General features: G+C 39.4%; 1 protein-coding gene across 4 annotated transcripts in view; it reads left to right on the top strand.

Annotated features, from left to right (window-relative positions):
• FAAH (fatty acid amide hydrolase) overlaps window positions 1-17251 on the top strand; it is a 249441-nt gene extending 232190 nt beyond the window's left edge. For all 4 annotated transcript variants that reach the window (XM_087667692.1, XM_087667693.1, XM_087667691.1 and 1 more), the window contains 2 exons: window positions 16498-16593; window positions 16701-17251. In XM_087667692.1, the coding sequence (XP_087523818.1) occupies window positions 16498-16593; window positions 16701-16778 (174 nt within the window). In that variant the 3' untranslated portion in view covers window positions 16779-17251. The remainder of the gene's footprint in view (window positions 1-16497; window positions 16594-16700) is intronic.
• The last annotated feature ends 7433 nt before the right edge of the window (window positions 17252-24684 follow it).

The following is a 24684-nucleotide window of genomic DNA, read 5'->3' as shown; positions in this document are numbered from 1 at the left end:
GTGCAAAATAATAAGATGAACAATTCTCAACCAATATACATTGGAGTAAAGGTGTTCACACATCAAGCAAAGAAGAATCCATCCTTTTTTATTTATGCAATTCGAATGGAAAAGCCAAAGGACGAGAGCTTGGACACACTCCCAGCTCATTATGCATAGTTCAATAATGTATTTGAAAAGAAGAATGCAAATATGCTACCTAAACACTGACCTTATGATTGTGAAATAGATTGACGAGGAGCTCAACCTCCTTTCAACCCCATCTATGAGCTATTCTAAGATAAATTAGTAGAGCTCGGGAAATATATTGATGAGAATCTTGCCAAAGGATTCATGTGTTATTCAAAACATCCAATAGGTGCTCCAATTCTATTCATCAAGAAAAAAGATGGATCCCTCCATATGTGTGTGGATCATAGAGGCCTCAATAAGATTACTATCAAGAATGCTATCCTCTTCCCTTGACTCTAGAACTCCTTGAACGACTAGAGAAACCCAAAGTCTTCACCAAGATAGATTTTATCAGGATAAAGGAAGGTAATGAATGGAGACTGCTCTTTATAGGAGGTATGGGCATTTTGAATATGTTATCATGCCATTTGACCTCATGAATGCTCGAGTAACTTTCTAACATATGATAAATTATATCTTTTGAGAATACTTGGATGACTTTATTGTGATCTATTATGGATGACATCTTGATCTTTTCCAATAACCAAGAGGAGCATGAGCATTATATCAAAACAGTCAAGTGGGCTTGTGTGCAAGGTTGGAAATTTGTTCTTTCCATCAAATTGAAGTTAAGTTTTTGGGGTATGTCATTTTTTAGAAGGGAATTTCTATGGACCCTAAGAAGGTACAAACTATTCTAAAATGGGAGACTCCTACATTTATGCAAGATGTTCAATGCTTTTTGGGATTTGTAAATTTTTATTGGATCTTTATTAAGGATTACTCTAATATTGCTGCCCCTCTAACCAACCTAATTGGAAAGGATAAGTTTCTATGGAATCAAAAGCCTAAACAAGCTTTTCAAAGACTAAAGCAAGCCTTCACCTCAGTACCCATTCTTATGTAGATCCATTGAAGCCCTTTATCATGGAGACAGATGCCTCAAATTTTGCACTTCGAGTTGTTTTATCCCAGATCAAGGATGACAATCGAGTTCATTCAGTAGCTTTCCACTCAAAAAATTTCTCTACTGCAGAAATCAACTATGAAATTCATGATAAAGAACTTCTAGCCATTATGGACTCCTTGGAGACTTGGTGACACTTGCTTGAAAATCACGATATATATATATCACAAGAATCTTGAATATTTTATGACTTCTTATATCTTGAATTGTCACCAAGCAAGATGGATTGGTTTCCTATCCAGATTTGACTTCTTCATAACCTCTAGGCTGGCCACCAACAAGGAAATCCAGATGGTTTATTTCAAAAGTCCTACAGCCAACCTGGCACCAAAAGAAAGCAATTGAAGCCCATGACCAACAAAATTCAATAGTCTCGAAACCTGAGCAATCAAAGTTAAGGGCAATTATCAACAAAGTCCCAAAAGACTTTAGATTCTTATCAAAGGTCAAGAAGGAAATTACCAAAGACTCATTTGCCAAGGATATGAGGCAATTACATCAAGGCCAAGAACAAACTCACTGGGATTTCTAGGACATCAATGGGCTGCTCTACTATAAAGAACTCCTCTATATTTCTCTTGGTCCTTTGCAAGTAGATATATTCAAGAGACATGATCTCCTCCAGCAAGGCATTTTGGGGTCAACAAGACAATCAAGCTGATTTCAAGGGATTTTTTGTGGCCGCAAATGTGGAAACTAGTTAAGGGCTTTGTGCATTCTTGTGACATGTGCAATCGAGCTAAAGTCTCTCGTCGTCAACCTTGTGGCCTTCTTCAACCATCACCTATTCCAATTAAGCCATGGGTATCTTTATCTATGGATTTCTTCTAAAGGATATGATTCTATCTTGCTGGTGGTTGATCAATTCAAAAAAATGGCACACTTTATCCCAACAACCAAGAGTATTAATGGAGAAGGAACAGCAAGGCTTTTCTTGGAATAGGTATATGGGCACCACCGGTTACCTAATTATCTTCTTCCAAAGGATATGATTCTATCTTGGTTGTGGTTGATCGATTCACAAAAATGGCATACTTTATCCCAACAACGAAGAGTATCAATGAAGAAGGGACAACAAGGCTTTTCTTGGAACAGGTATATCGACAACACGAGTTACCTAATGATATTGTCTATGATCACAGCCCTCAACTTATATATAGGTTTCAAAGAAGCCTATATAAACTTCTGGCAGTACAAGTGAATGTTTCTTCAACCAAACACCTAGAGAGTGATGGACAAATAGAAAGAGTGAATCAAGTCTTGGAGCAATAGCTTAGTTGCACAATTAACTATCATCAAGACAATTGGGTGGATCTCTTACCCCTTGCTGAGTTTGCATACAATAATTCCTCCCATGCTCCACTCAATTCACATAATTATTTGCTAATTATGGTCAACACCCAAAGATAGACAATCATATAATATCATAGGAGAAGAATCGAATTGCCACTAACTTAGCTCAATACCTCTTTGGAGTTGCAAGCACAAATCAAACAAGCTCAAGAGAAATATAAGAGAAACACAAATAAGCTTCACATGAAAGATCCATCATACAAAAGTATAGATCAAGTTTGGCTTCTTTGATGTGATCTATGTTCTTCTTTACCCTCCTAGAAACTAGATTATCAATGACTTGGGCCTTCAAGATTCTTGGCCAAGTAAATCGAGTCACCTATCGTCTCCAGCTTCCCTAGTCCATGAAAATCCATCCTGTATTCCATGTTCTGTCTTGGAGCCATGTCATACATCCAATATCCCTAGAAGCCATTGTCTAATCATAATTGAAGATCACCAAGAATATGAAGTAGACAAAATCCTAGATTCGAGAATTTCAAGAGACACAGTATCTTGTCCATTGCAAGGGGTATGATGCAAGTGAACGAACATGGGAACCAGCTTCACATCTTCAAAGGGCTCCTATTAAGGTTCCTGAATTTCATCTCCAACACCCAACCAAGCCAAGGCTTGTTTAAAAGCACACCACTGCTCCTCGTGGAACTCGCTACTAGAAGAAGGGGAAGGGAGGGGATGTAATGGACGCTCAAGCAAGGACAGCCCTTGGTTCGTATGCAAGTTGGTACGATCCCTAGTTCCACGAAGTTTCTAGAACATTCTAGAACATTTTAGAAGATGTCTGTATCATCACTTATTCTCCTTAGGCTATAGGATAAAGAGGGGTCATGGGCTATGAGCCCTTCAGTCTTGCCAACACCAATTGTGAGGCTAAGTCCTCTTCCAATTCTTGTCTTGTTCGAGTCTTGTCATGTAATCAAGCCATGCTCTTGTGAGCATTCTCTTGTAATTGTGTTCTCTTGTAATCAAGTTATCTCACATTCAAGTTCTAGTTCAATTTCTCTTTCAAGTTCTTCTATTGTATGTTGTGACAACAATCTCCTCGCTCTCGAAGAGCACTTACCGTGCCCATAACACAATCTACCTTCATCCATCAATTCTTGGCACCCACACCCCACTGCTTTCCACACACCTATTGGTGGATATCTCAGTTCATGGGGTGTTATCGAGCCTTCTCTTACTGAGGTGCCCAGTTGACAACTATTGCCCCACCTTCTTGGCATTGTTTTGGAGCTGCTGATCATCACCACCTCTGCATTTTCATTGTGCAGATACCACCCAGCCTGTTCAGAGCAAACAGCTGCCTGTTCGCCTATCCATCTCCAGGAGCTGTCGCCCACTCATCCAGGTCAGCATTTTGACTGCTTCCTGTATTTTTGGAGCTGCTTCCATGCATCTGGACTGCCCAGCAGGCCGCCTTGCTGCTGCCTTCAGTATTCAAGCTGTTCCAGACAGATTTGACAACTTGATCTGCGTTCACAGCAGGTGCTCACATTAAGAGACTGCCTGCTGCGTTGCACAATCTTCTTATGGTTTACAATGCACTCTTGGAGCTGTTTAGTTAATCTCTTCCCTGGTCCACCCAAGACATGGAGGTTTGAGGTTCATTGTATTCATATCAGCATAGTTTGTCTAGTCATTCACTCTCGTTTATCTGAGTTCTCTTCATCTTTGAGTTCTATTGTGTTCATGGTGTTCTTGTCATACACTTTGAGCTTATCTTCTTTGTTTGAGTATTTCTTTACATGGTATGAGAGCTAGTTACAATGACATATCTAAGCCTTGATATGAAAGCTTGGTATTGAAGAGAAGTTCGAATGTAGAAGTGAAGATATCTTCATCCACTTCATCACCAAAGTGGTCTCCATCACAACCTATGTCAAAGGCCGAATAGGAGTGGTACTCTCAATTCTCAATTGTCTCCTACAAAGCCCATGATATCATAAGGAGATTTGACAAATTGGTATGCTCAATCCAAAGTGTATAGGATCACTTGTGTTGAATTAGAGATGATTCTAATGCATAGGATTAGATAAACCCTCGGAGAAAGCTTGGACACATCCTAATCCACCTCACATAACACCTTCTCATACAAGCTCACAGACAGCCTACAAATTGGAAGATCTTGTAGGACACTTGAAGATTCATGTTGGTGTGGATCCCCCAAAAGGAGACACACAGACGTGGTATACGTACCATTCTTCAATCTAACTCCATCCCAATCAGACCTTTTGGTGTGGATCCCCAAACAAGAGGACACACCTACATGGGATATGTACCATTGCCCAATCCAACCCCATCCCAATCAGTAAAGGGTAAAGAAGTTTCATTTTCTAGTCCTTCTATTGCTCCTTCTATAACGCAAGATATATGTGTAAGTTATCACGAAGATCCATACTAGTATGTATACCCAAGAAAAGCTTACTGTAAGAAAAAGGTAGGTAAATCTTCTCTGTCTCATGCTTTTTCTAATGAATCTACTTTTTGTGTTTCATTATCACAACCGTAAAGGCTAACATCACAATTTTAATTTCCACCAACACCATCAGTTTCAAAAATCTTTCCACTACATATATATCACTCACATCTACATATCACATTCAAATCCCACCCTTTCCTTCTACTGCATTTTCATTTCATGCATCCACCCTTAGCACCATTCACCACATTGAGGGACACCATCTCTAGACACTTATCACGTCAGGCCCTCTACTTATGTGCAACTAGGTGGTGGAGGTGCACTACTAGTGGGGGTTTATCTTCCAAACAAGGAACCTTCAGGGATCTATTCACAAGGATTCTCTACCCAAGCACACCTAATGTTGAGCTAAAAATGCATTACAAACTGATCAGCTCTTTCAAATAGCCCCAAAATATGTAATTACTGAAACTTTCATTAAAAAAGCACATTTCTAGAGAGTTTCTATGTCCTATAAGCAAAAACTTAATTTGGAAGGATCCATTCGTCTATAAATAGATAGGCTGCCCACCATTCAGCCTATCCTTGTTTTGCATGTCACATCAATCTTCACTCTCTCTCCAATATTAGTGCCCATTTTTGCAGACAGCCTGTTGCTATCAGTTGCTACCACCCTGTTGCCTGATCAGCAGCCTGCGTTTACTTCCTGTGCAGGCCGTCTTGCATTGGCACACCCTCCCAAGTGTCACTTGATTGTTTCTAGCATCGAGTGACAAGCCTCCAAATTGTTGTGTTTTGGTTTCTAGGTTGGTGCCCTTTCATTCTCAGCATTATTTCAGCTCTGATTGGTGGTTACCACACTCTGGATCCATCTCCAGTGAAGCTCACATTCTGACTACTTTCATTGCCTTACCTTTGAGCATTCTGTACATTCTGTTCATCATTTACAACATTGATTCATTCACTTCAGAGTTCTCTTTCTTCTTTGTTTGTGTTTGTGTTTTTGTGTTATTCTTGGAGTTATTGTATTTTAGTCATGTTCGTACATTCTGTGTTTTCTCAATGCAAACCCTAGCATATCTCACAGTGACCCCTAATGTTGCCTAGGTGATATCATAGTTTGCGAATGTCTTTACCTAGTGGACCATCTACTTATTTTCCAATATCTCGGCCTACAATTGGGAAAGGGCCAAGAGCTCTAGTGCCTCCTCCTTCGGCACCTCTTGTTATACTAGGTTCTATTCCTTTCTACCCAAATACCTCTTTTATGTGCACCTCAGAGTTCACACACCACTTTAGTCTTTGCCAAGAATGTAGTTACTTATAAGACCCATTAAAAACGGGTTTAACCACACAACTTGGTCTAATATAACGAGGCATGTATTAGATTCACAAAACTTATGAGACCTTGTTTAAGGGTTGGAACCCCAACAAGACCCCTCTTGGGTTTTTCTAGAGGTTGTCTACTCTTGGAAAGTAAGGAATGGTTTCCCCGTTGTTGAGTTGATGCAAGGTGTTGTAAGTGAATTTCTCTCAATTACAATACTTTGACCTAGCATTTGTGTCATGGGAACAATTGATTGATTGCTATATGGCTCGGGATAGGACCCATTGTGTCAACCTTGACCATGGGTTCCGAGAGCTCAAAATCACAGATTCGGATAATCTTAAGGTGAAGTTACTTCACTACCAGTATAGGTCATACTTAGATCCAAAGGTCATGTGCATCTAAGGTTCTTCAAACTACATGCAATGATATTGTTCCGCTGCTGCAAACAAGCATGACAATTATTAATAGCGCCTTCATTCCAAGGTGCTATTCATTTTCCCTCAATGGAATCACTTTTATTGATTTGTATCATCCATTTTAAATTGAGCTTATTTCTTGACTTTCCCTTGCCCTTTTCTTTAGCTCTTGATGTGCTAATTGATGGGACAACAAATGTTTGCTGCTTTGGGAGCCTCATCATTGGGTTTTATCAACTTGCATCTTAATTGGCAAACCTTGGGATGGGAAGTCGTTTGAACATCACTTTTTTATGGTATGCAAGATGTGCTCTCACAAAGACATCAATTTTGGCTCAAAATATTTCTCACCCAATTGCATGTCCATACTTATAAAGAGGTAGGTGTGTTTGTCCATCCAAACTCTATTTTGTTTCTAGATGTAATCAAGAAACTTGACAATTTTAGTGAGGATGAAAAAATAGCTTTTTTGGGGGATTCAATCTGGCCATTGGCTTGAGCATACTGAGGAGAGGATCAGCGGTAGATGAGGATGGAGGTGTTGATTGGATGCTTGATCACTTTTTTCATGAATGGAGAGCCTTTGTTCTTCAACAATTGTAAGGGATTGATATCTATTATACTCCCAAAGGAACTTGGTATTTGTTTTAGTGTTGCTTTTTTCTAGAGTAGTACTTGGCCTCTTTATTATTGAGCACACATAAGCTTCTTTATAGGAGGACAACTAAACTCTCTTTCTTATAGAGAGGGTAGTACTGGCTAATTAGGTTGTCTTGGCTATATGGCACATCACAATTTGTTGGGATTTCTCCAACACACGTATTGGCCAACATAAAAATGCTTTCATTAATAGACTGCATCACCACGTATAGGAACAGCTGGAATGCGTTCCTAGAACCCTTGAACCCCAACTTGGTCATTCTTATTCCCTAGCCATTTCATACCATTCCCTCCCCGTTCCTTGCTGTTCCATGGCCATTCCCGGCCATCATGATTTTGCCACATCAAGATTTTCACTATTTCTTTCTAAGAAAAAAGAATATAATTACCCTTTTCTTTGCGCTTTTATTCTCCATTTCCTTGCCCTTCCGCATCTTCTCACTTTCTTCTATTTAGCTAGTATAGGTATCTGTTTAATATATACATACAAGTTTTTTGTGGAATGTTGTTTCATTTACCTCATCAATCAAAAATCTTTCTTACATGCACTTGTATACACATACTTTGTGGTTGTGTGCATGCGTGTGTGTGTGTGTGTGTGTTTCACCCATTCTTGCTCCCTAACCTTAGCCATTCCTTGAGTTTCAAGGGTTCCATTCCCATTCCAAGTATCTATACAAGTGAATCTTTGGAAGGAAAAAGATATGTTAGCCAAGTGAAGCTGTCATATTAGGAAATTCATTTTGTCAAGAGGACTTAGCAAGCCATCACCCAAATAGAGCAAAGGTGGTCTTGGATTTTTTCATTCAACTCAAATTTAGAGGTACGCTTTGGGATTATCTAGTTTGCCAGAGCAGATCCTTTGTTTGTCAAAAACCGTCATTAGAGGGCTTCTTAACTAGAAAGCCTTGGAAAAAGCTTTTTATTTGGTAATTAGAAGAGATTAGACCAGAGTTGGGTGGCCCTTGATAGGTGAGATCAAGTTGATCTTTCACTAGATTAGAGGCAAAGCCTTGGAGACAAGTGTTGAGGTAAGGTTTATGGTAGCTACTATCAAATATATTTCTTCACGCTTGTTCCCAATAGCCCATGTATTTGCTGAAGAGAGAATGAGACAGCCTCTTCTCTTCAACAACGAAGTTAAAGCATAGACAGTGCATTAAGTCATAAAACTCACCTATCATGAAGTCCACCTTCATAGACCTAGCTCTTGACATCTAGGACAGAGCATAGTTGTCAAGTACGAAAGGTATGATATGGTAGGGTACGATAAAATACGGTACTAAATGGTACCTTGAGATTTTATAAGGTACGGTACGATATTAGTACCCAAAAAAAGAACTTGATTATTTTGGACTAAAGATAATAGAATAGATGTTTCAAGTCTAAATAGCAATGCTATTAGAGTATATAAGATGAATACTTGAGGGTAACATGCCAAAACTTGATGTTGCATGCGCAACATGTGCTAGTGCTACCTACAACTTACAACTACATAGATGGGAGTGGATATATCATACATGAATGATAGTATAAATAAGAGAAGTCTGGGCTTCAGAGAGATGAGAGGCTTGAGAGAAAAAGAGGGTGTGAGAACCGAGAGAGAGAGAGAGAGAGAGAGAGAGAGAGAGAGATTGATGGCAAGGTCTAGCGATGGCTGACGGCCACCCTTCGTGACCACCCTACACTGCGAGCAGGCCCCAGCTCCTTGTCTGTGCTTTCGCGTGCAGCCAGCCTGCGCTCGTGGTTTCTACTACCTGGTTTCACGCATGGCACCCACCAACGTGTCCTACGATCCGCCTTCTTGTGATCGTGCTGCTCAGCAGAGCGGAGGCCCAAGCCCTAACCAGTGTGCCACCCAATTGTCAGGATCTGGGGGCGCGCAACTCTGATCCTACAGACGTTAGGTAACGGCAGCATGACTTTGCCCTTGCAGATATCAGGTAACGGCGGCAACAGAATTACACAGAAAGGACAGTTCTGCGCTCCTAGGAGAACTGACGATTACTGTAGATCAGAGGTTGCAGACAGGACATTCTCTTATTGCACGTGCAATCTACCCCTACACACTGAGACAGAGCAGACCTACCTCTGTATACACACACACACACACATAGAATATATATACATTGTACCTATTTGTAAATCATATAGCTTCAGATCTCTTGTTAAAGTGGTGATACAACATGGCTGGTCTGGACATGGCCTTTATTGACCAAACGGTGGCAACCCTTGGTGCAGATTCTGAAACAGAGAAACCAGAGGATATGGTTCCTTGCACAGAGGAGATGCTACTTGGTTCTGACTTCCAGCCTGTGGGTAAACGCACCAAGCATACGTCGAAAGATAAAATGGATCATCAGTAACGTTCTTATGCTCAGGTTGCTTCTGATTCTGTGGATTCTCAGGATGCTGACTAGGAGCATTTGTTGGAGTTTGCCAACACTCTGCTTGGTGATTATGTTCAACATAATCATGAAGTGTTTTCCGAATCTGAAACTGAAGATGTTCTGGAAGCCACTGTGGATCCGAAAAATGTTTTGCGCTCATTCTCAGTGTTTTATGAACGTGCTGTTATACTCTTCTTCACTGGTAGGATCCGAGTGCTTTCTTATATTCGCCAATAGCTGCAAAGTCTACTACAAGGGAAGTGTGTTGAAGAGATTTTTGTTGGGCCCTGAGGCTTTTATGAGGTGTTGTTGAAATTCGAGAAGCATCGTGCCGATCTGCTGACTAAACTGCCATTGTTCTTTGATCGCCGTTTGGTCCATGTTGTACCATGGCGCCCAATGGCAGATTTTCAGCGCTTGCTTCAATGCAAATGCCCGGTGTGGGTTGAAGTGGAAAACTGTCTGGCTGTCTACTGGCCACTGTTAAAGGATACCATGGCCTTTATGAGCACTGTTTTGGTTCCCTCAAGCCTAAGGGCCACAAATCGTAACCGTTTATGTATGTTATGGGACACTACTCGAAAAAGGCCTGCTTGGTTACGTCTTAATTGCTCTGGCATGCAGCCTTTGCACTTTCATTTGAAATGGGGTAACTTTGCAAGGCATTATTTTTCGTGTGGAAAATTGGGGCATTTTATGGCCGAATGTCCAACAAAGCAACCGACTTCAGATGCTGAGCATGTTTTGCCTCCCATGGAAAATATGGTGCTTGATACTCCGTCGCAGGATGTGACCCAGCCACCGAAAGTTTTGGATGAAGGCAAACAACATGTTTCGGATTTAGATTCCCGTGACAATGACTAGGTAGATTCCTTGCGTACTTATATGCGCAGGAAAGACATGTTGTCTTCAGAGCACACTACTCATGCTATGGTTTCTTCTGCTCCTCACAATCAGCCCACTAGGAAAGTATATACGGATGGTCCGAAGGGCCCACCTGCTAAGTTGACTTTTGATGCTAGAGGTAACGTGATTACCCCATGGGATCGTCGTTATCCCCGTTCCATCCCCAAGACAGTGGATACACCGTCTACCTCTAAATCTGGCCGTCGGAACTCTTTTGCCGTGTTAGCTGATTTTTTGGATGAGGGAGTCCTTGACATTCTAGCAGAAAAGGTTAAATCAAGGCAAGCTTTGCCTCGTTCTTGATTTTCTTTTTTTGAATATACATGAAGATAGCCACGTGGAATGTGCGATGCATTTGTTCTCGCAATAAGCAACATGCCATGTGGAGTTTATTGCATGAGAATCAGTGGGATGTCTTGTGTGCTGTTGAGCACAAGAGTCATGGTGAAGCAAAAAAAGTTGTGGATTGCCATGGGTTTCGTTTGTTTTATGCAGGGACACATGCCATGCATTATTCTGGTGTGCTTATGATTGTACATGAGAAATATCAGCCTGTTCTTATTAAAAATGATGTACATGGTCGTTTTGTGGTGATTAAAGTTATATTTGAAGGAGAGATCTTATGGTTACTTGGGCTCTATGCTCCAAATGACTCTTTATCCCACCGGAATCTTTGGAATTCTTTGCAGACCTCCTTGTCACTTGGCAGACGGGGTTTTTTTATGGAGGGATTTTAATATATGTGTTGATCCTTCACAATCCACATCAAAGCATTCGGTGATGGACGCTCCGGAAAGCCGTGTGTGGATTGCGTTTGCTCTTTCCGTACTTAACCAAGATCTCTTGTCATGGCTACACTCTTCTTCTACAGGGTTTACTTTTCATTCTGCGCATTATACAACTACGTGGTCGCGGTTGGACCGCGTGTACATCATGCAGGATTATGCTTTTCTTCCTAAGATGCTGGAAATGAAAGTGTTGCAACAACATGCCTTGTCAGACCATTTTCCTCTACAGCTTGAGATGCTTGTACAACACATTGCACCTTTTAAGCAGTTTCTGGACAGACTCCCTTTGCGTTTCAACTCGTCTTATTTGAAGCATTCAATCTTTCAGGGTTATGCAGCAATTGATTGATAGATTTTTATTGGACTTCTCCTCTAAGACTAATGCTTCTTTTGCACGATTGCTTTCTAATGTGCAGCGGGTTGTTCGGCAGTATGGGATCCATCATGCCTCTCTTTGTCGGCGTTGTCGACAAGCAGCGGAGGAATTACTGTCTTTAGTTCGTTCTCTACTGGTGGAGACTCCAGATGATGTATTTTTGCTGCCATTGGCTATGTGTTTGGCTGATCTTATTAAAGAGTTTCAATTGAAATTTTATCAGCAAGCCAAATTGCAAAATTTGACTGAGAATTTGCAAGATAGTGCTTATCAGACTCGTAAGTTCTTTCGAGCTCTCCATGCATCTCCTGCTCGAGAGAATATGACTAGACTCCAGGATACAGAAGGTCAAATGGTCATTGATCCTCAGACTATTGTGAATATGTGTAGGAATTATTTTCTAGACCTTCTTGGTTCTACTCCTTCACCTTCTAACCAAATTACTCATGCCCGCTCAGTTTTCTATGATTTGATCTGCAATCAGGTTCCACATGACATGCAAACTACTTTGGAGATAGATATTCGTGAGGCGGAGGTTATGGATGTTTTGTTATACTTGCCCAAGGATAAAAGTCCCGGTTGGGATGATCTCACCAATGAATTCTTTGAGGTTTTTGCTCCCCAACTGGTGAAACCATTGACAACTATGTTTCAGCAGGTATGGGAAATGGGGTTCATGCCTTTCTCATGGAAAGAAGGTCTTATCAAACTGCTTCCAAAAGTTCCTTCGCCGTCTATGTTGAAACATTGGCGACCAATTTCTTTGATGGGTTCTATGTATAAAATATTTTCCAAAGTGATGGTGAATCGGCTTCATAAGCATCTTCCTGCCATTGTGCATCCTCTTCAATATGGTTTCATTAAGGGCCAAAACATTCTGCATAATGTCTTAAATGTGCAAATGACTATTGACTATGCAAGGCACTCTAATCAAGAGGTGGTATTGATTCAATTGGACCTGGAAAAGACTTTTGATTATTTAGACTGGTCTTTCATTGCAGAACTTATGTCTACTATGGGCTTTGGTACTCGGATGTCTCGTTTGATCTACACCATTAGTGCTACGGCTTCTTCACGAGTTTTGTTGAATGGTGGTGTTACTGAGCCATTTGTCATTGCACACTCTGTGAGACAGGGTTGCCCTTTGAGTCCTCTCTTTTTGGCCATTGCCACTCATCCGGTTCTTTCGATGTTATCTCATATGGCAGCTTCTACTCAATTGGCTGAATTGTCTCTTCCTTTTGGACAGCACTTCATTAGTCAATCCTTGGCTGATGACAGCTTTATGATTTTGCATGCGGACAAGGATAATCTTCACAAAGCATTAGATGTTTGGACTCTCTTTGGTCATGCTTCTGGTCTTCGTATCAATGCTTCAAAATCAACCATTCTTAGTTGCACAGAGTCAGATTTGCAGTCATTGGACTGGCAGGGAATGGTTGTTTCCTGTGGTTCCATTGTCAGGCATCTTGGGTACCCTTTGGGGGTTGATGTTCGGCCAAAGCAACTACTACAATGGATTTCACAGAAACTGGCAGCTAAGTTTCTGTATTGGAAGTCATAGGCTTGGCCCTTCCAGGTTCGCCTCAAAGTGGCTCAGACAATTATGTTGCTAATACTCACATATTTCTTGCCATTGCTGCCTTGGACTACTACTACATTGAATGCTCTTACTCAGTACATTTGTTTCATGCTATGGAAGGACTCCTTGCATGCAGGCATTTCATGGATTACTTGGTCGCATGCATGTACCCCCAAACGCATGGGTGGTGGGGCTATTTTGGATGCCAAAACTCATATGTTGGCACTCCGTTGATCTCTTTTTCGTGCCATGTGCTTGAATCATCACCCGTGGATCTTTATAGCCCATTATTTTCTTGAGAATCACGGGCTTGTGCATGGTAATACCCAAATTCGGAGCTCTTGGTGGCATGTTCTTAATGCAGACTCTCGATTTTCTAGTCCTTCATCATCCCTGCTTGCTCATTTGGTATGTTCTTGGAAATTGGTTCTCCAGAAGGCTCAGTGGCATCTAGCAAAGAACCGCTTAGCTACTAACTCTTTTCAACTGGAATTGTTGGCAGCCTCGTGATTACTTTCTTGGGAAGGCAAACATGAGCTCCGACCAAAATTTAACCGCATGGCACGCTTGGGCTTGACTTCAGTTGGGGCAGATGCCACCCTTGCCAGTCACAATGTGTTGACATCATTTCGTACAGCCAGGCGGCTTTTCAAGATCCCTCGTGGATACCATGATTTATGGGGACAGCTTTTGATGGTGCTCCAAAGCAAACAACCCTTTCCTGCCCTTGCTTTGGATCGTCCCTGGAAGGACTGGGACCTTGCAGGCCAGCTGAATTTGGAAAAGGCCTCAGCTAGCCAGGTGTATCATCTTCTGATTAAAGATCATCAATGGCTGGTTACTAAAGCTAATACTGTATGGGGATTGCGTAAATCTCAGTCATGGTGGAAGGTAACTGTGATGGAGGCCTGGTTGAACAAGACATCTTTCAAATGCAAGGCTTTCTTTGGAGGGTGATGATTGGTGGTCTTCCTCTTGCTTCAGCCCTTTCCAAGCATCGAATCTCCAAGGGCAATTGTTTCTTTTGCACCACCAGTGTGGAATCGGCCCGCCATTGATTTATTTCTTGCTCTCTCGCTAAGAAAATCTGGTCACTCTCGTCAGCGGTTTGGCGAGCAGTGGTTGGTTTCTCGCTAAGCCCTTTTGATTGGGTTTTTGGGCAGCCCAAATACCCCACACCGGCACAGTCACATATGAAGATCTTGTTTCACTTTCTTAGATACTAGGGCTGTTGGCACAATTGGACAATTCGGAATGCTTTTCTTTTTGATTCAGCCTCTAATGTTCAGGGACATATTGCTAGGCTTAAAGGTCTCTTGCATTGGCAGATAGATCTCATTCGGCACTCTGACTTACTCCCTCGGGAGAACTTACTTCCCTAGCATATGGCAATTTCCTTTGCGTCTTTGCCATGACTTTTGTATCTCTTTTGTCGTTTAGTACTTTATAAATATAGCATCCATTACGAAAAGAGAGAGAGAGAGAGAGAGAAAGAGAGGCTTGAGGGAGAGAGAAATAAGAAAGAAAGAAGAAAAAAAAAGCAAAGGAGAAAGAAAAAAAGAAAGTTGTAAGCTTGAAGGAGAGTGTCCAAAAAGTGCCTATTTTTTGTACTAAATCGTACGAATATGTACCCTACCGTACAGATCAGTCTGTACTACATACATAGATAACTCTAGGATAGAGATTGTAGGGATTGAGAAGAGAGCAGGTGGTGATGCAGTCTATTCATGAGAGCCTACTAGTAGACAGTTAGCAGGGTTCTGGAAGAGCTTCGATGGCCTGTTCCAGAAGCAGAGCAACAGAAGACTTGAAGGCACATAATATGGGATTGTCCTAGGGTCCAAGAGATTAAGAGGAGAGTGCTCACATTGCTGTATATGAAGATACTTGAAGGCACATAATATGGGACTGTCCTAGTGTCCAAGAGATTAAGAGGAGAGTGCTCACATCGCTGTATATGAAGAGATGGCAATGACCAAGGAGCATGGACCAAAGAAAAAGGATCAGCTTGTGGATATAAAATCTTTCGGAGAAGCATTGCCTTCAATATATCAAGACATCAGCTGAGAGCCATCCCTACCCCTGACGAGTTTGAGGCAGGGTGGACCACAGAACACTTGTAGATGGGAGATCATTTGCAGCACGACTGCTTGGAATGTATGGACAATGAGTTGTAGTGAGTCTATAGAGTACCAGCACATATTTACTTCTAAGACTCTCTTTAGGATATGGAGAGAGATTATTCACACCCTCTGAGGCTGATGGTGTTGCAGTGAACAGAGCGCACGAGCAGGGAGCGAGAGGCCTTTGCACATACTTTGGAACATGGCCCTTTTTTCTGCCTAGTTAAGGGCACCTCATATGGACTGGCAATGACACTAATGGGTGCCAGATTGGTTATTTTATCAGCCTTGTGTTGTGCAGCTTCCCTTGAGTAGATAGCTAAGGATCTCTTCAACCATGTTTCTTTTTCTCATTTCTTGTTTTTCTGTACTTTGTATGGTGTATTTATCTTAGTGATGATTACCGCTAAAATGTCTTTAAAATAATTGCCTTTTTTGCAATAAAAGCAAGCAAGCATGTTTGCTTTCAAAGAGTTTCATAGAGATGAGTAGGATACTTGGGACTCATCCTTGGTCACATGCCATGTGGTAGAGAATTTGCATGACCAAGTTTTTTTTCAAGGCCAGCCGTCATAAGATGAAGGGTGAGAACATGTTGGAGATTGGCAGAGGAGGCTCATCCCACACTCTGTTACTGACCATATTCTGGGGTTTTTAAGGTCACTAGACAAGTTTTATGTTGCGGATTGAGACTTCTTGCATTGCTTTGGATGTGTATTAAGATGTCATGCAGCTAAGGATAGCCAGATTTCCAAGGGGGTTTGAGTGGTATCCAACTAGATTTGCAAGTGCTGTGAAAGTGTTTACACTAAATTGAAACAGAAGACGTGTCACATGTAGGGATCCATATGATGGGCAGCAAGGAGTTACAAAGTCACATATGTCAAATTGTTTACTTACTGATGTTTGTAGCTGATCCAAGGTGTCAAATATAGGGAAACTCCATCTATCTATTTGAGATGCAGATCAATATAATAAAAATGTAACATGAATGAGTTTTCATGCAACTGTGATAGGTGGGATATGACAAAAATGGGCTCCCAATTGGGCTGCAATTCATAGGGCGCCCCTGGGCAGAAGCAACTCTACTACGACTAGCTGCATCTGTTGAGGTTTTTTTCATCCATGCTACATCAACGAGCTCATTCTAAAATTGAAGTTTTTAGCAGACTAGGTTCAAAAATTTTTAATCTAAAGCAAATTTTCTGTTGTTTGGCAGAACTTGTGCTCATCCTTGCGTCATAAGCCAGCTGTCTTTTATGATCTGCTTGACTGCTCAAGCATTCATGAAAAGTAGAGTCCAGGTGGTTGCAAAGGTCACATTTGTGTTGCAGTTGTTAAATAAGAGAGATTATGGTCCCAGGTGGATTGAAGCTTGACAAAAGCTTAGACAAATTTGTAAGTTGATTTCCATTTGAGCATTCAACACTTACTCTGGAGAATATGGAATGAAAATTATCACTATCATACTGCAATTTATCAATAGTATATCAGTTTGGCTATATCCTAAGCTCTTTGACACATCTTGTCAAGGGCCTTGTAGCCACCAGGATGAAACCTCCGACCTTTCGCAGCCATTCAGCCTACTAACGGGCTCAATACTCATGGGATAATTCCTCTGACAAGGACAAAATAGAGCAAAGCTACCAAGTAAGACATTGCTAATCGGATGAAATCTTGATTTTTAAGTCGAATCACTCAATGCTAATTGTCCCGACTGATATAAACAGTATCACATAAATAATGAAACAAAACTGCCATGTTCTAATATCTCAATTTGTGGGTTTAGCCTTGGCTGTGTATCAAAATGATTTGGACCATTGACATGCATGCTGCATTTCCTACAGATAACTTCTTGCAATACCCATGGTCCATGTGACAGTCCAAAAGTTGAATATGCAATTCTAGAGCCTTTCAAAACAATGAATACGATGAGTTCCATAATAGTTTTGGGTTGGAGATTCTATTTATTGGCTTAAACCAAAGCGCACCTTGTCAGATTAAACATGCTTTACTGCCAATAGTTGTAGCTTAAATAAGAATTGTCTTTGACAGAGCTTTATCTGTTTTGTGATGCTACTTTGGAAGCTACTAGGTCCAAAGCATCTGACAGACAAGTAGATCTAGACTTGCTTTCTTCCAAAAGACCTCTGTAAAGTAAAGACTTCCACAGCAGCACAGTGGTATGCAGTTCTCAACAAAATAGGGGTGGCATGGTTCTAAAATATGTCAAGGATTTGTCTAGGCTGAGTGTATACATTCCTCCACGCCAGGGATTTCTGAAACAAGAGATATGAAACGAGTTTAATAGGTGTGATTCAAGTTCCCTAAAATGTTTGAAATGGGTTTTATTCAAGATGCAAAATAACCATGTAACTTCATATACATATAGAATATGAGTCGTGTGATGTAGCTACTACAGATTCATGATTCTATACTATACAAATGAACATTTAAGGTAACATCCATATTTATGTGTATCAAGGTTCGTTATCCAACCATGACCAACATTAGCTTTAAATTTACAAGAATCATAGATGGACAAGCAAGTCCAAAAAGCTCCTTGCAATCAATACCAATTATAATAATAGTTTATGTCTGCATATAAAGTAAGTCCGTGATAACACTAAATTACACAAGTTTAAAGAATTCTTTAGGGTAGGGCTTGTAAAGAAGCTACTTCCCACAGGAAACAGTTAAACTGGAAATACAAAGAAATATAATAATTTGCCAAGAAACGATAGCCAAGGCGGTTAACTTGAAATGATATTGCCATTAATAGTTGAGAATTAATTGATGAGAGATTGTAACATGGTATACACCACGAGCTATGGTGGCCAAGAGTATGTACCCTCTTCGATGGTGGGAGATGGAGATCTTAAATATGAAATGTTAGAAATGGCAAAAAAATCCTCAGTTAGTTACAACTTGGTCTTTTATACTTAACCCTAGTAGGCTAAATATTGATGAAGGCATTAATGCATTTTTACTCTATTACAAGCTATCTCGGCTTAGAAGAGCTTTGTCCTCAAAGCTAAATTTGGGACACGATACAAGGATGAGTACAAGAATAGCTTGAAATAGATGAAATCATGTTGAAACAAAACTCCATGTTGAAGAAGACCAAATAAGTCAATGAAGAAGAACCATGTAAGTGAAACAAACTATTGTAGGCTATCGAAAACAGAATGTAGTATAAATTTGGTCATATCTTGAAGTAGAAGTATCTAATTTTCATATGCAAGCTATAAAATGTAGATTACAATATGTAGTATCTAGCCATGCTATCAAAATCAAATTTTGATAAGGATAAAGCAATTAATTTCAATACATAAATTTATTACAGCAAGCTAAGTATTGCTCAATGAGTGAATTATCCTCTTGAAAAAGCCATGAAAATTGTTTCAAACACAAAGCATGCTGTCAAGAAGACTTCCATAGGCAAATCCTTTCACTTTATAAAATACTCCATAAAAACTCGGTTCCTTATTTCATGTTCATAAATGATCAAACCGTCTTTATCAAGGAGAGGTAGTTCTTCAAAAACTCGAATTTCAAGGTCTACTATACTTATTGAGTTGAGATATATGAAAAACATTTGAAGGTAAATCAAGTTGATAGGCAAGATCCTCAACTCGCTTAAATATTTGGTGTGGACCATAATACCTATGAGCCAGTTTATTATGTCCTTTATGAGAAGGATAATGGGATTTTGAAGCCTTCAAGAAAACCGTCAAGTGGTCTACCACTACGTAAATGCTATTCCACCCATGTTTTGTTGTAGGCAATCCCATTATGAAATCCATGCTAATATTAATCCACTTCCCATAAGGAATAGGTAGTGCTTAAAGTAAACCACCAGGTAGAAATGTGGAATCCTTATTTTCTTGACATGGAAGACAACTCATGACATAGTCTTTAACATCTCTCCGAATATCCTTCTAATAAAAGCTCTTATTGATATTATCAAATGTTTTGAACAAACCATGATGTCTCACTAAAGATAAAGAGTGCATATCTCGCAAAATTTTATTTTTGAAAGATGATTAAGGAGTCAAGAAGACCCGTCCTTGATACCATAAAAGACCATCGTGTCATTTATAATTTGGTTACTCTTCTCCTTTGCCTTAATGTAATTCATTCATCATTTTGGATGCTTGCTCATCAAGCAAATACTCTTCTTGAATATCATGAATCCAATCCTTATACACGGTTGAAATGGTAAAAATGGAATATGCCTCTTCCATGAATAAACATTGTCATCTTGGCAAAGAGTGTGTATCTTCGTAATGTGTCAAAGACCTCTCGTACATGCTTCAAATGCTCATCCTTGGATTTGCTATAAATAAGGATATCATCAAAGAAAACAAGGTTTGTTTTGAATAAGGGTTGTAATATTTTATTCATGAGAGCTTGAAAAGTAGCAGACGGATTGAAAAGACTAAATGGCATAACCAAGAAGTGGTATAACCCCCTTTTAGTCCTAAAAGCTATTTTGAACTCATCTCCTTCCTTCATTTGAATTTGCTGATAACTCAAATGAAGATCTATTTTGGTAAAGACCTTTGCATCTTTAAGTTCATCCAAAAGATCATCAGTTTAGGGAATAGAATACCTATTATTGACTGTTGACTTGTTCAAATCCCTATAATCAATGCGCATACGAAATGATCCATCCTTCTCCTTGACTAAGAGCATGGGAGAGGCAAACATTGATTGACTTGGCTGAATTAAATCCATTTACAACAATTGTTTTGGCTTATCACTCCACCTCTTCCCTCTCAAACTTGGACAAACAATAGGGAGGTTTTTTTATAGGCTTTGTGTTGGGCAACAATCAATAGGATGGTCAACCTCTCGCTTTGGAGGCAAAGATAATGGTGGTTGAAATAAATCCTTATATTCCTCCAATAGCTCTTCCAATCTTGGATTCCTTTTCTTTATAGAAGAATATGGTTGATTTGATGACTACTCTTCATCTACTTTTGCAAGCAAAAGAGTGAAAATGCATGACTTGGCATTGATTTCCTTCTGCAATTTCTTCATGAAGATGAGACCTATATATTTGTGGTCTATGCCTTTCAATTCAATGTATTGTCCTTGCCAGTCAAATTCAATTTACATTTATTCCAAATCCAAAATAAATTTGCCAAGGGTTTCCAACCAATTACAACCAATAACAATGTCAATATGCCCCATATCTAAAGTAATCAAATCCACTTGTATTGTACAAGAGGGCAATAGTTCAATTGGAGTATATGGATATACTTCTTTCAAAGACTTGTGCATCATTGGCAACTTGTATCTGCAAGGATGATTCCATATCAATGGGTATCAACCGTTCAAAGATTCAGCATTGACGAAGCTATGAGTGATGTCTGTATCTACTAAAATATGTGCAACCTTGCCATTAATGATATCTTTACATCTAAGTGTACTTTTCCCTTTGTATCCATCCATGCATCATGTGAAATAGCACACAAGGAAGAACAAGAATCATTGGTGTCACCCAGATCAAATGGAAACCCATCCATGGAATCATAGAATCCTTCATTAGTGGCATCCTCTTCTTCATGAATTTCTTGGACCATTGGATAAGCGTCAATATGCAGTAAATTGCCCTCTTGTTTCTCTTCTTATTCAACTTCCACAGCTTGAGTGATTACCATATTGATTTTAGAATTCTTAGCTTTGTACTTCAGCTTTTGGTCTTGGGGCTACTTCTCCCCACATTTGAAACATAATCCTTTGGCATGCATTTCCCTAAGCTTGTGGTGAGAAAGAAAGCTGCTATTTAAACTGTTTTGGGATAGTTTAGGAGCACTTTCAGCTCTTGAAAATTTGCCTCTTATTTAAGCCACATTTCTAGAAATTTTCCCCTTGTTTCGATGCATAATTTCCACCTTGTTTAGAGGCATAAATAGTAGGGAAAGTTAACACTTTGTTGTTATAACTATTATGACTGTTATATCCCTTGTTTTCTTGCTTAAAAGTTTCTATTGATTGGCTAAGAACTTGCCCATATTTTGTAGATTGGTTGAAATAATTATTGCCCAAACTCCTTTACTAGAAATTTCGTGTATCTCTCTTGTACTTAAAATAATATCTTTCAGCCAATTGTATGGTCTCATGTAAGGTTTTTGGTTGTTGAGCTCCCACCTCTAATAATAGGGTAGGGTCAAGACCAAAAATATATTTATTCAACTTAGCAAAGTTTGAAATGCCTTCAAGTACATGGAGAGATTCAAATAGGTGTTAGAGTAGCCTCTAATGACATCCCTCTTTGAGCACATGCATACCATCTTTTCTGAAACCTTTATTTTTCCAAAGGAAAAACAAAACCATCAATCATTGCTTGCTTGAATTTCTCCCAAGTGAAAATCTTGCCCAATCTTACACATATAATGCCACCAAGTATGGGTGTAACCTGTAAGATGAAGAGCCATAAAATAAATATTGGCTTCTTCACTTCAAGGATATAGGGTGAAGTACAATTCAAGCTTGTTAATCCATTCCTCCCATTCCAAAAGTGAGGCGTTATCCCCTTTGAAATTAGTGATTTTGGAATTTTCCTTATACTCCTTTTCATTGTAAGATGGTTGTCTCTAAGAATGTTGATTCCATGAATCTTTGTTCCAAGAGTGTTGCCTAAAAGTAGGTTACTCAAAACCATGAGATGAGGGTTGACCGTTTGAAACATGCTCTTTATTTGAGAGATCATATTCTTCAATGATATGCAAGTGGGTATTAGGAAATGACTGAATTGAAAGGGCTAGGGATAGGGCATTACCCTTTTGCAATGACTCACTGCTTTTACAAATATCCCACTTACCATTTTCATCATTATTTCAATCATATAGCATCAATGTTCAATCATCCAATCAAATTCCAAGTTAGGTAGTAGTGAATAGCACTTATACAATCAATTTGGCATCAATTTATGAATGGGCAAAAAAGGGAATTCATAAAGCAATCACAATCAGTCCTAGGTTGAATTCTACATACTCTTCAATGTGATTTAATAGGATCTATTACACTCGATCTCCCTTTATCAACAATAGGGTTGGTTCAATAATTGGATGAAAAGAGAGATTCAGCTGAAAGCAATAGAATTACCTCTTAATGTTAATGAAGAGTAGCAAATAAACCACAACCAATCAACACTCAATACAACAATGGATCAAGATTAAAGAGCATAAGGCTAGCTTCAAGAAGAATTTGTCCCATGATGATTGCTTCCATGTAACTTTAGCTCCCAATCATAAAGATTGCTCCAATGCATCAAGAGAATCCAATACTTGAGTAGAAGTCCATAATGATTTGTTGGAGAAGATCCTTTAAGCCTTAAAAGAATCCAAATTCTTAATAGAATCAAAAATTTTCAAACATTGTCATGTTAAAGAGGATAAAAATGCCTTTAAACTTAATGGAATGCTTCAAAATGTAAGTCAATCCTTTGATAGAATAGCTTCAATTTAACTTTCCCTAGATTATAGACAACAAAAGCCCCATGGATTGAAGCCTCAAGAAAGAAAAATTTGATGAAGATTGATGGTTGTCTTGTTTTGCCCCAATTTGAGATGAAGCAAATGCTTCTAATCTTGCTTTAATACTTTAATCTATGCCCAATATTGGTTGTGATGCCAGGAGATATATTCCACGGTGTATTCCATGAGACCACGGTGGATTCCGTGAGGTTTTGCAGTGGATTCCGTAAAACTATATTTATTTGTCGGGGCTCGTACACAAGGTGGATTCCTTGTGCGAGAAGTTGATGGGGATGCTTATCCTTTTCGGGTGTCATGTTAATTTAATGTGCATGTGGGTGATCCATAGCGGGTGATTCCACAAAATACATATTTAAATTAATGGACGTTTATGAGTTTAGAGTACACTCGTATTAAATTAAGGTTAGGACAGAGTTTCGATCTATTTATTTATTTTGTAGTTGAAGACTGCTAGGTATTCACTTTTGTCGATTTAATTTTATTATTTTCTAACAATTGTGAATGCTTCAATTGATGTGTAGAGCAGGCAGTGGTGGCATTGGGAAGCATTAGACGATAGCGTGTATTCAAATTACCTAGAAAAAATTATTATTTTTTGTGGACGTGCGTCTTATCATTAAAGGCGTGGCACTGATATTTATTTAGACATGCTTATTTATTGAAGCACTTGATAAATATTTATTATTTTGTATGCGCATGGACACATGGTTTAAATATTTCATTATTGGACATTGTATTTGGGCACAACTCAACTTTTGGACTACCCAAGTGCTTTATCATTTATTTGAACAAAAGCAAACACAAAAGCATACTTATTGTAAAATTGGGCTTTTTTTAGCTTTGAGATGAATAAAATTTATAAATACATGCCTTGTGAAGTGCTCACACAAGGCATGGAGGGAGATTGTATCCAATTGGTCTCTTTTCATCATGTCGTGCAAATCTATCTTCTTGCTTTTTGAGCTTAAGTAAAGTTATTTTGTTCTTGGGGACCTTCCGGCGCTCGTTACGTACACATCCAACATCCGATTTACGCGAAGGTGAAGCTCTTGGAACGAACAAGCTTACTGACGAATCCATCAATACCAGTGTGTTCCTGGCAGTGAAGAACCCCCTGTTATGCTGTTGGATCACAAAAGACCATTCTCTGTCGTCGACGAAGGACTTTCATTAGTGAACTGAAGATTATAAAGCTTAATAAGCTTTAAAAAAGAAGCTTAAGCTCCCGAATTTCAACGATGATGGCAGCAGTATGTATTCGTGGTCATCGAATCTGCCCAGTATGTACCATCATCCTGTCGATTTCAAAAAAGGGATATTAAGCTTTTTATAAAGCTTAAAACTTTTAAGCTTAGTAAGGTTCAAAATGTCAATTTTCAATCTTTCCCATAATTTCCAGCAAAGTAGATTGTTATACACAGTAATTTGTTGAAAGAATACATTCATCAATTTCCATACCCGTAAAAAGAAGAAAGATCGCAAAAAGCCATTATTTTAAAAAAAGAAGCAAGCCTTGTAAACCCAACCTTGAGCTATGCTCATCCCGCTAACAAGATTTCGAGTATGTGAGATTGTTTAAAATTTTACAAAATGTCTAATCAAAATATGGAATATTTTATGGTCGAAGGTGATTTACCAGAACCAACGGTGAAGCAAAAATTGGATCTAATTATGATGCAACTTCAAGAGGAATAA

The sequence above is a fragment of the Lygodium microphyllum genome, chromosome 26 (genome assembly GCF_053477565.2).
Source record: "Lygodium microphyllum isolate KBCC chromosome 26, Lygodium_microphyllum_v1.1.10, whole genome shotgun sequence".
In the NCBI taxonomy this organism is placed as follows: Eukaryota; Viridiplantae; Streptophyta; class Polypodiopsida; order Schizaeales; family Lygodiaceae; genus Lygodium; species Lygodium microphyllum.
The sequence above is the reverse complement of the archived record's forward strand: the minus strand, read 5'-3'. Positions and strand labels throughout refer to the sequence as shown.